The sequence below is a fragment of the Glandiceps talaboti genome, chromosome 2, assembly GCF_964340395.1.
Source record: "Glandiceps talaboti chromosome 2, keGlaTala1.1, whole genome shotgun sequence".
Lineage (NCBI taxonomy): Eukaryota > Metazoa > Hemichordata > Enteropneusta > Spengelidae > Glandiceps > Glandiceps talaboti.
Window position 1 is genome coordinate 23,117,293 of NC_135550.1, and position 12,649 is coordinate 23,129,941.

Sequence of the window (12,649 nt, forward strand, 5' to 3'; positions counted from 1 at the left end):
GATTAGACCGCGCCGCGCGGCCACAGCGGCTGATCTGTCAGTCTAACGGTCTGTGCTGTGAGTGTTCATTTCTTTGTCGTTGACGTGTTTGTATGTTATGAATAAACTCAATTACATGTAAGTCTGGTTACAGTACATGCGCCTGGCATTTAACCCCCCCCCCTTGTATCTTAGGCCCTCTCCTAGAACAGATTTTACAATGTATCCGGACCGTTTCCAACATTTTATCAAAACTTTGTTTACTTGCTGCTCGATGGAGTTCGTGAATGGCGCCATCATTCGGGTACGTTTGAAACTCGCGATGTTCTGAGGTGAATTATTTGTAGTAATTATCCGTAGATAGTTAGATCTGCTGAAGAAACACTGTAAGAAATGTCTTCTCATTCCACACATGACCTAAATACATCTATTGTCCTTTTTGACACTCAGTTTGAATGCATGCCAGATATTAAATTATCATAATGGCCATGAAAGTCATACAAGTTTAATAGCTATATATTGTCATTTATCAAAGCGTGTTTCATATTACACGTCAAAGTACTTCGTTATTGTGAAGGCCCTCTTCGGTGACTATTATGCGTACATCAGGGATTATGACAGGTGTTTTATGTATGCAAAATACCTATACTGTAAATATTTCTGACCTCTACACACTCTTTCCCGTCGACGGTATTTTTTACATGTCTTGATGCTTTTGTTTGAAAGAATTTAGTCAACTTATGTTCATAGTTGTAATTCATGAGTATGGTTATTTTTTGTTTTTCAAGGCATGTTTGTGTTAACCTTCTTGTCGGGGTAGGATACAGCAAACGCCCCCTTCAGACTGTATTAGAATACCATAGTGCAGAGAGCGTCTGAAAAGAATGTATTTGCCCTAAATTTAAGTACACTGTATTTGCCACTATCAAAAGAGAGACAGGTCGGTACGTGCTTTTTTACAATGCTCGGGGTTAGCCTGTAAACGAATAAAGTTCATTCGTTTACATAGATCATAGTTTGACCCCCACCATATCAATCTAGTTTTGAATATATCTATTGTATTAGACATAACCCTAAAGTTTGACAAGTCCCAGCGGAAATGCATCCAACGTTCAATCACAATACAAACATATCCATATACAATACATTTCTGATGAATTGCTAAACTATAAAGGCGACGTCATTTACAATTTGGCATCGTGACAAGCGATTGAATAAAAAACGCAGTGACGCAGGAATTTCGATAAAGCACGATTCAATAAAGCGATAACTTCGATCGAGCCGTGTTTACATCACTAACGAACGGAGGGTTGCAGTCAGGCGGATTACATGTAAGGCAATCTTATCGCGGTCAAAATCGGGATATCGACGGACTTGAAGGAGATTATAGCCAATGGAAGGATTAAGTTTACTTTTGTTAAGTTTACTTTTAATCTAGCCTAGATTTAGAGTTATGAATGTGTTCGGTCGTCATGCACACGCTATTAATGTTGTGACGCCTTAAATTCAAAACACTGTGCAGTATTCAGTCTTACTTTAATGTCAATATTTATTACAAACATGAACAAATGTGAAAGATATGTGTTGGACAAATTGGAGGATATTTTCATAGCCCATTTAAAGGTGGAACCGATGGTATCTGATTTGCAGCGCAAAGGTGTATTGGGTAATAAGGAAGCAGATGATATACTGGTACGTATTATTCTAAATGGACTCTCAACTATTTTGAATCTGACTCGTTCAATCCCCCGACACTATCGCCATACTTTGGCAAATACTTGCATACGTACATACATAGCGACACTGTCTTTCCCCCATGGTGATTTAGGTTACACTGACAATCATACGAGTAGCTTTGTTTTCAGACAAAGACATGGCTAATTCATCATTTCGTATATAATATACATTGTTCACCAAATTATCGACACAAACCATCATACGAGTAGTACGCTTTTGGCATTTTAATTATTCAAATATAAACCGGGTAAAGTGTCGATAATGAAAGTTGGTGTGGTTGTCAAAGTGATAAATTCTTTTCATTAGAAAATGTACAGATAGTTAACCCCTGACCTAGCCACTACTGTAGGCATTGTTGTCAAACTGAAAAACATCGATGTGGACGAATTGATACCGTGTTACGACCCTCCAACGACTGTATATTGTATTATACTGCCTAGCCCATCTCAATCCTCCACAATATCTCAACCAAAAAACCCATGCTCGTTCTTTTAGGGTATTGAGAACATATCTAATAATCTTCATAAATATGTCATTTATTTATAATAAGATAACTTAAAGATATAGTAAAAACACTTTTTTATCTATCTATTTTGTAGCACTTCATCAGGGTATATATTAATCAAAATAGATACTTGTATATTTTACACTCAATTGAATAGAATGGGAATACGTGCTTTCATTGTCGTAATTCTATTACCGGCACGAATCGATGAATTGTACGAAGGCATTCTATTAGTTGGAATGATTTATGGGGTTTGTATTCACACACACACAATCATAACATATAACAGCGTGTGGTATATAATAGCGGTATTTCATATATATATTACGTAGTCTATACGGCACTAGACGTCAACACAGATACTGGAATATGCATTACATTGAAGGCATCACTTAGTACATAGATTCAAATTCTCATATTTATAACTGACTTCATGTCGTGGGTAAAAATAGATTCAGATGCAACAAGCGCATGGATGACATTAAGGTTGAATATGCTTCAGGGACAAATTTCCCAGAAAATAAAAGTTATTCAATTATTTCCAAACTTTGCCATGTGACAGTTTGTTAATGGTCCTTTTGAAATAACTAAATAAATTTGGGGTTCACAATCATAGTTTTAAGTATTCGGCGGCCATATTGGATTCTAAAATGACTAAATTTTGATGCCATATTGACTTCTATTTCAAAAATTTGTACGATGACCCCATATTTTTTTTATTGGAAGAAGTTGAAGTTTTCTTTAACAAAGTAACCAAGTAACAGCAAAAGTTTAGAGTTTATATTCGAGCAGCATTGACATTGTACGTTGACATAATACATATATGTATATACTTGGTTAAGTACGGGACACATTGCCAAAATGTGGTGCACAGTACAGATAAAATTGGATTGGAAGCCTAGCGGTCAACAACTTTGGAGGCTGCAGAACCGTATCGTTGTGTAGTGTCTGTGATGGTTACAACGCTGATTCTCACAAGTATTTGACAAGACGTGATTTGACATTAAGTGTACTAATTTAAATTTAAAGAAAAGCATGTGTAATTCATGTCTGATTTGTTCTATTGTACAAATTCCTCTTCAATAAAAAGAATGTCTATTTTTCATTCCAGTCTTCGGTGGGCTATGTGAAACAAACGAAAGCGATACTAAATTTACTGAAGACAAAAAAGGGAATATTTAAAGACTTCGAAAGTGTATTAAAAGTACAAAATAGGTACTTGTATAGTCGTACGCAGAAGGAAAAGAAGAATTATGAAAAGATAAAGAAAGAAATAGACGAAAGTAAGTAATGATTATTTCAAGCTGTGATTTCCGTTCATTTATAATTCGTAAGAAAATTTAAAACGGGTCGGAGAACAGTGACCAACATAACCCATATTATTCATACATCTGTATCTACAACAACTTTATAAAAGCAAAAGATATTTTTTTATTTTGTGTGGACGAAAAAAGTACAATCGTTTTAGGGGAAAGGTATGTGACAAATTTGACCCTATGACATTTTTAAGTTCATTGTCTGGTTGATATATAATATCTAATGGACAATGATAAAAGTTCAACTTTAATATTACTTTTAAATTAATGACAAACAATGAATGGTTTATATAGAGTTCTTCCCATGATCGGTTGAAAGAAGGGTGCTAATTCGCATAATTTACATATCAACAAGATAAATTGCATAATGGTCAGCATTTTACATGCATATTGAGCTCAGCCACATTTCTTTATGTCAAAGTATTACTATAATTATATCATTCAAATATTACTTCAGCTCAAGGATGATAGAACACTTTTGAAGCATGACAGAAACCTGCTGAGCATGGCGGTCTGGGTGGCAAGGATGGTCTTAGCACCGTGCCTTCTCTATATTTGGGGAGAACACTGTTTATATTATAGTGTATAATCAAAGTGAAATTGCCCCTGGGACGTTACAAAATCACACATCCTTAATACGTATACAGGAATTACCTTGACATGTTGTAGAGTATTAATCTTCATTATTCTACAGACAAAATGTTAAACACAGCTGTGTTACCAATTGTTTAACGTTTCTGATCGCCATATATAAACTACTTATACTAAAGTAACCGTTCGTTTCATACAGGGCCTGGTTTGAGTGGTTGCAGCAGTAGATTAGAACGTCTTGAAAATAAAGTGGACCACATCCTTGGAGCCCTTCATGAAAGCCGAGACTTTGGGTCCCAGTTGGCGGATTCTCAAGCTATGATGCCACCACTATTAATGACTAGTGCCGATCATAGTGTTGAACGACTTGGTAAGTTATGACCAGTTAATAGCAGCCTTTGTAACACACACCTCACCCATTTCTCACAACCACTTTTATATTCAATACTACTGTCATAATTACCATCCTCAGAGGGCAGACAATAAATCATGATATTGCCCTTGCTATCATATGTCTAATATCTCAGATTTATATAGTGCCCTCACGACCAGTCAATAATAGTCTCTGTTATTACATGTAACAACAAACATGGGGATACTAGTATATTTTGCAAAAGTGATATCGAGGGTAAATGATATTTACCTGCTGGAGTTTTTTTATCATATAAGAAATATATCCAGTCCACGTGTTCTCAGTAATATCATTCGTATTAGTGTACATGTTTATGGCAACTCGTGAGCAAGGCTATGTACACGTTTCTGTGGTAAAACGAATGAAAAAATAGTTCATGTATTATTATACCACACTGCAGGAATTTAGTATCCGAGGTTTGTGATTTCAGCTATCTTTTTTAACCACGATTTAGTGGAAATGCTAATACCAGAAATAACACAGAATTACACTTACATCTATAGGATTTTCCTGGTCGAAAAAATTCATAACAGAGAAATCCTAGACGTAATAGTATCTGTTTTATCAGAAACACCTCGAGTAACAAGTGTCTGTGGTATATATATTCATTAGAAGCAGTCCAAACCAATGCATTGCGGGAAGATATTGTTTTATATCTTAAATTTTTGACTCAACAATAAGATAAAGGAATTACTAGTATCAAATGTTCACGAGTTATTGATTCTGTCATCGACTAACTTGCCTTTCGGTAATTTCATCACGTAGCTATGACAAAAACGTCAATATCTAATATCCTCAATCCGATGTGAATACCTAACCTTAACTGAACACAGGAAAAATTTTCCTTTGTAAATGACTTTTTTTCACATTTCCTGTGTGTGTTGATCGATGGTTTATTTGTGTCGTTTTACCAGCTAATATGGTCGGTGAATACTCAAACGATGACGTCATACCATTAGAATCGCTGAAGTCCCTAGCCATCATCCTGGCCCCCTATCATGATCGAATGATTGGGCAGCTTGCACCTCAGTGGTTCGTCAACCAGTCTTATAGAATACGTATGATGACGTATGATGAATCAATGGTAATAGCGCTCTCTGATTGGAGGGACCATAACAACGATAAGGCTACTTGGGAAAATCTTAAAGATATCGTTCGCAAAAATATTATCTATGCTGGTCCGATTGTCAATAGACTTGACGTCCGGAGAGTGTTAGGTAGGTCTTGAATGTTGTATTGATAACACCAAGTGTGTCTGTCTGTCTGTCTGTCTGTCTGTCTGTCTGTCTGTCTGTCTGTCTGTCTGTCTGTCTGTCTGTCTGTCTGTCTGTCTGTCTGTCTGTCTGTCTGTCTGTCTGTCTGTCTCTCTCTCTCTCTCTCTCTCTCTCTCTCTCTCTCTCTCTCTCTCTCTCTCTCTCTCTCTCTCTCTCTCTCTCTCTCTCTCAATACTCATAACACGAATGTAGAAATTCTGTTAAGCGAGAAATTATTTTACTTACTGTGTCACTGTCACTAGTATACAAGAATAGACCACAAATCACAACTTGGCACATTCGTGAATAAACAATGAATAGAAACTCTGCTTTCATAATATGGACTCAACTCTCACTGACTATCTTCCATTATATGGACTCAGTAGTGACTATCAAATATGCAAAGTTATTATGTACAAAAAAGCCAATGTTATAATCGAAGGCGAATGTTTATACTGTGTGTGGAAATTTTGAACAATTTTTCTGTGCAAATTATTTCCACATCATTGGAACTTTTATTTGGTCGTTAGAATGTGTCTTTGTCTGTAGATAGGTATTACAGTTTTTATATTTTTAATCTATTCTAATAGACTTTCATTATTTTTACGAAAATTGTAATTTACTTTTTCCTCAACTTTTACGTGCGTTTTTTGTTTAGGTAGACCATAACCAACACCGTTAACACCAATATTTAACTATGAACACATTTGGTACTAGTAACATATCGGCTTAGTTGAAATTTATTGAAAATTGTTTATAGCATGCAAAGTATTGGTTTTATAATTGAATGTGTAGCCTAGCTGTTTTCTCTGACATATTTTCATATCTTGTCTTCAGATCCCATTTTTTCATTCTTTTCATAAAATTTCATCTTTACTACTCTATTTCCAGATGACGAAACAGATAAAAGACTCCGACTGATATCCTTAAATTTATTGCTGGAAGAGTCTGCTGTTCTTGCAAAATACCTCGGACTATCTTCTGTTCAGTTGTTACACTTACAAGCAGAAAACATGAAATTTGGACCGTTGAATCTGACATATAATACACTACTGACTTGGCTATCGTTACTTGATAATTTTGACGAGATGCATAGTCATTTAGCAGAAGCACTTGCCTTGACAGAGCGACTAGATTTAGCTGATTCTATTCAAACTTGGGCCAACTCACGGAAGATTGACCAAACACCGCGAGATACACCAAGTAAACTTGACGGCAACTATGATCGCGAAGATTCGAATCTCGACGTAGAGGGCGGACATCATAGCGATGACAACTATGAATATGACTCCCATGATGACGACTTCGCAGAAAAGGAGGGTGATGATGATGATGATGACGTGGACGAAGCAAAGGAAACTGTTAAAACGGATGAGGAAAATGACAATACCCGCGTCGAGTCTAAGGTTGAGAGAGAAGATTCGTTATCTGAACGTCAACAACCAACCCCTGCACAAACAGAGCCATTGGAACAATAAAAATATCATTCAAGTATGCACAGACAAAACTGTCAGATGAAAAAGTATACCCGAGTTCGGAGATTTGTACGAACCCTTGAATATTTATACTGACAATGAATGAAAAGGTTTGAAGCCCTGGGAATGAAACCCTGAGTGAATGTGTTACTGGATTGATTTGTTTAATTTTGTACCTCAACTACGAAAACCATAACTTTTAGTTTGCTTTAAACAAAATAAAGTTAAACTTTTTGTCTACATTAGTGGTAAATCAAAACTTTCATCTATGCTGGTAAGCTTATAGTAAGCAACTAAGCTCACACCACATCTTTCGAGATGTAATGTGTCGCCTATTTCGCTAGCTACCTAGCTAGCTACTGGCTTTCTTGTAAAAACTCAATCATGACCAAACCATGTCGACAAAAAAAATTGGTCCCCAGAAAAACTTTGTTTCTTTTGAGTCACGGTGATTCATCAATGAGCAAGGTTCGTCGCTGAGGGCGCGATTCAAAAACGTTCACAGTAAACTTTTTCAGTTCGACAGGTGTTGTGCGCTTTGGTTTTGTCAACGAACAGCAAAATAATGTCTTTGCCAGGCTGGTGAGTTCTATAAAAACTTTGATAACATGTCTGAGCAAGTAGAAATGATAAAAAAAATAGAAAGTCACAACAAACTAGTATTATACTAACACAACTGAAGGTTATGCCCTTGGGTTATGCACTGGCTTTAAAAAAAAGAATGTATCAAGAAATCTGTTCCAATGGTATCTCAAGTTCCACAGATTCATTCATGCTCTTCTATATTCTGTACCCTTACCATATAATAGAGTAGAATATACATGTATGTAAGAAACAGGTTTTTGACGTGTGTTATGTGTGGGTAAATCTATACCTTGGACTGGGAACATGGACAATTGTATTTTCAGATTTAAAAAAAAAGGAGGAGTTAGCTATACTTATCAAAATATTACTGGATATCCAGTAATACTACTAGTAAATATACTTTCATATTAAATGTTTGAAATTTTAATCACACACTTTTTAAATTCAGATCCCAGTACATGAACTTTTTGTACTTTGAATTTTAAGTTAATATGTATTTTAAAAATTGTAATTTCATTGTTTGGGGAGAGTAATACTTTGAAATTTTACATAGAATTATATTCAATTGTTTACAGCAGACAAATCAAAGTAAACTTTAGACAGAGCTTCGTTTTGTTTGCTTAGAGTGGATCTTGTAAATAAATGTGAAAACTATACCAAGAAGTATTGTATTTTTTTTTCTTCAAACTTCTCTATGATTCATTGAATCCATTGTAGTGAATCATGACATGGCTGGTTAAACCAACATTGAATATGATGACTGCATGTATTTACTGATCATGCAGTTGAACATCATACATATAAAACGTCATGACAAAACGCTCACTCATGACCAGCAATATATCATTCATGCATACACAGAGTCAGACTGACAAAGATATACACTTCACCTCACCTATATCACTCATACTCTTACCTTTATAGTTCAATTGTGTAAAAACTAACATGATGACAAAAGACTTACTCATTACAAGTACATGTACTACAATGTTCAGCACACCCATCCATACATCTATCCATCCACACACACACACACACACACACACACACACACACTTTAATACACACACACACACACACTGACATTTTACCATGTCTATAGCACCACTGAACCTTTGAGTTCAGTTGAGCTACAAACAAAAAGCTTACTCATTAATTAACAGTAATACCATGTGAAGAACTCACATACACAAACAACTCATAGAAAATAAAGAATTATCAAAATAAAGTCACTTTTATTTTTGCATCACTTTTGTCATATTGTGGTTTGAATTTTCAGTACACCAGTATATTCTAGCATTGTTTTAACTCTAAATTGATTACTATCCACTCCTTACTAACCATGGTTATTTTGATTTTGGCAAATTTAGGCATCTTAAATGACCTATAAATAGACAAGCTAATTCGTGTCTCCTTAACAACCCAATTTCAAATCTCACCATTCTACACATCTACAATATACTTCTGAATATAAATTATTGGATATCTTTTGATACAGATGCATATAACAATACTGTACACATACTAAATAAAGAACTGTGTTGCATGTTAATTTTCAAATGTCTTCACAAATATGTTATACTTATTATGCAGCAAAACATTCAAAATTCACATTCTACGAACTTTCAATATATCTTTTATATTTCTTTTAAAAAAATTACTTATTATGAATGTCCATAAAATGTACATGATAACTAAACTAATACTATAGTGTACTTCTCAAATGTTTTGGACTTTTAACATGACCTTGACCGTGACCTTGACCTCCACTGACATGTGACAGCTGATGAAGTTTGGGAGATTTGGTTGAAATACTCGAACAAAGACTGCTCTGAGTAATTTTCTGAACATTGTTGTGATTGGTTGAATACATCGTAAATGTTAATATTTGTCCCCTTCTCACACTAATCTAATACAACAAGTGTTACCAACTAGAACAGAAAAATTCTAAAACAGCGATATTTTTACTGGTATTATTTAGATATGTTTAGTGCAGGGCTAGATGTGTCATGTCATTCAGCCCTTATCATGAAATTATATCTGATAGGGTAGCACCAGACATTGTATCTTACAGACGAGTGCATGGCTTGCCACTAAATTCACACTATATAAACCATTAAAAGATGCATCAGTACAATCCAACACAATATGAAATGTTTGATACATTGGTAAAACAAGTGTGACGTCACCCTGATGAATTCTGTTGGTCAAACCATAGATACTGAAAGTGAAGTTATAAAAGTAGGAGTTAGCTGGATGAATTGTTTGTAGGAGTTGTGTGGGTGGTAGTCTGTCTACCGTGACATGATGAGTATGTCTATGAAGAATTGTTGTTCTAGCAATACTTATAATAGTTTATATGATATGCCATAACAAGGCACCCATATGCTATCGGCCATGCCCTTTTGGCTGGTGCGGATGGGGTGACATGACCTATTTCAGTCTATACTCATAATGGCGGGAGGCATGTTAGGTGATTGGGTGGAAGATTCCATAATAGGGAGGGAAAGTCCAAAAGTACAAACTAAAAGCACTATACTAGGGTGTATGTTTAAATCATGCATAAACCTTGATATTAGAAAGGTTGACAATACAAGGGCACATACATGGTGTAATCAAGTAATTATACTTTATATGACATAACATGTAAAACATTCCAGTTCTCAAGTGATGTATCTGGTTCTTGTGTATTGTACCAGGGCACATACATGATGTTATCAAATCATTGAGCTAATATGGCATAAAATGTAAAACAGACTCTGGTTCTCGTGCTATATATCCTGTGATGTCTTTGACTCTGAAATGCATGGTACGTCTGACAGGAACACTCAGATCACACAATGTATTCAAATCAATGTAAAAGAAATCTTGCAATGTGTTCAGTTTGAGATTTTCCTTCAGTCTTTGCAGCATACCGAGGAACCGCTCTCCAGCTACGTCACATGACCAATCACCATGACGATTACACTCCCATAACAACAAAGTCCTCAGATGTCTTGCAGAAAGATGTGTCAAACCGTTATCCTGCTTTTCTCTCATTGCACAGAACAAGTGGAATATCAGGTGGCGACATGGACGAGATTCTGCCTTGTCTTCCGGATTTGGTGCCTTGTTTTTCAACAACCTGTTTTCAAATATATCCATAGAAATGGACCACAGCCTTGGAACAAGTTCAGCTGAGGGAGGTTTCACAATGCCTTGAGGAAGTACATATTGTCGCCCCTCAAAAACCCACATACTGGCGCCTGCGTGGATCTCAGCATGGATTTCTTTCATGAATCTCTTACTTTTTCCCTTTGCATATGGATGATTTGGCCACTTGGGTGGAAGACGAGCACCTGGCGGTAGACCAAAACATTTCAGACATGGCACAATCTTGACAAACACCTCATATTCACCTTCTTTGATTTTAAGATTAACAAGTGGAACAGATTCACTGATAGTGACCATCTCAAGTTCATCTCCATAAATCATAAGTGTGTTATCAATAGCTTCATGTAAAAGTGTATTGACCTTTGACCCTAAGAGATAACCTTTCACATCTACAAAGTCCTGCCATGATGAAAGCTTGCCACCATCTTCCAACATGTCAACATCTGTTACTTTGACTGTAGCAGACTGGTCTGGTAATGTCATATCTCTAGCAAATGTTGTTACCTGCATGGAGAAACCAATTTACATGAACAAACATTTAGCTCATGAAAGAAGTCCGCAACAAAGCTCTGACTTGTCAGATATATATTTGAATGTAGTCATACTGACCATATAATATCGGACTCCATAGTCAGAGCTTCCTCAGACTAGCTATATTGGCTATTTGGTGGTTCTGTGATACAATTCTTGCTCTCCATCTAAAGTTTGCAACTTCATGACTATGATGTTGAGACATCTTTACAGATGTCTGAGGGCGAGAAATGTTTGCTTTCTTTTACCCATGGCAAAAGTAAAAAAGGTCACGTGATAAATGATAAATAATAATACATCTTACAAGGTTGCAAATTATTTATATATGTACCTCTATTGTTGTTGTTGTTGTTGTTATTATTGTTGTTTTACAGCTTGTACGTAAGCAGTTTCATCAAGTACAATTACACTAACCCACCTGAAATGATTGATCACGTTGTGGCAGATCAAATGCTAGTCTGTATTCGAATTGGTTTGTGTTTGTACCAGTAACCAGATATTCAGTGCTCACTCTGCCAAGATATGAACCAAAACAATCCATCAACCTCGGATCAATATCTTTCAATTTCTCTGTTATGCTTTCCACAGTGCGCAAGACCACTTCTGAATTTCTTTTGATAGCATCAAATCTTGGCAGTGCAAACTGCTTGATGGCTGCATTCACATAATAATTCAGTTTTTCATTCCTTTCTTCTGTGGACGCATCAGTACTGGTACTATCTGGTGGGGTCGCCATGTTTATTTTCCCCATGTGATCAGTGCCCTTTAACCCAATGAAAACGTGAAGTTGCTATCAGGTGTTTGGGCTCGAGAGGGCGCTATAACAAATACGTCATCGCAGGGTATTATTACTCGTGTCTATCAATGGACTTTTGTATTTACCCTACATGGTTACAACCAATTTCAGTCACCTACCTTGACATTCGTAGCACATGTTTGGTATGTTAGCTGTAAAATAATCAAAAGGATTTACCAAAAAGGTGTAAGCTGACAAACAAACCAACAAACATAATCATGAATACAGACAGTGAAATAAACAAATGTAAATAGTCAACAAAAACAACCAATTGATAAATATTAAATGAAACAAAAATTTTGAGTATTGATAAATG

At 35.9% G+C, this 12,649-nt stretch overlaps 2 protein-coding genes across 2 annotated transcripts; one reads left to right on the plus strand and one right to left on the minus strand.

The window, feature by feature from the left end:
- The first annotated feature begins 1,238 nt into the window (after positions 1-1,238).
- LOC144452360 (uncharacterized) lies at positions 1,239-8,477 on the plus strand. Its single transcript, XM_078143456.1, has 5 exons — positions 1,239-1,671; positions 3,333-3,504; positions 4,328-4,498; positions 5,455-5,757; positions 6,685-8,477. Exons 1-5 carry the CDS (start codon positions 1,519-1,521, stop codon positions 7,269-7,271), a joined length of 1,386 nt encoding a protein of 461 aa, XP_077999582.1. The 5' UTR covers positions 1,239-1,518; the 3' UTR covers positions 7,272-8,477.
- A 2,106-nt stretch (positions 8,478-10,583) lies between these two features.
- On the minus strand, positions 10,584-12,273 carry LOC144445707 (protein mab-21-like 2). The gene is made up of 2 exons (XM_078135353.1): positions 11,956-12,273; positions 10,584-11,510 (listed from the first exon to the last, which is right to left on the minus strand). Exons 1-2 carry the CDS (start codon positions 12,271-12,273, stop codon positions 10,584-10,586), a joined length of 1,245 nt encoding a protein of 414 aa, XP_077991479.1.
- Between the last annotated feature and the right edge of the window lie 376 nt (positions 12,274-12,649).

What these genes read in the sequence shown, in the direction of transcription:
- LOC144452360 (XM_078143456.1), top strand. Translation starts at nt 1,519, where the DNA reads ATGTCAATATTTATTACAAACATGAACAAATGTGAAAGATATGTGTTG. An exon ending in AAAGAAAGAAATAGACGAAA is followed by an intron (nt 3,505 to 4,327) that starts GTAAGTAATGAT and finishes CGTTTCATACAG; the next exon opens with GGCCTGGTTTGAGTGGTTGC. An exon ending in TCATAGTGTTGAACGACTTG is followed by an intron (nt 4,499 to 5,454) that starts GTAAGTTATGAC and finishes TCGTTTTACCAG; the next exon opens with CTAATATGGTCGGTGAATAC.
- LOC144445707 (XM_078135353.1), bottom strand. Translation starts at nt 12,273, where the DNA reads ATGGCGACCCCACCAGATAGTACCAGTACTGATGCGTCCACAGAAGAA. An exon ending in AACGTGATCAATCATTTCAG is followed by an intron (nt 11,511 to 11,955) that starts GTGGGTTAGTGT and finishes TTCTCCATGCAG; the next exon opens with GTAACAACATTTGCTAGAGA.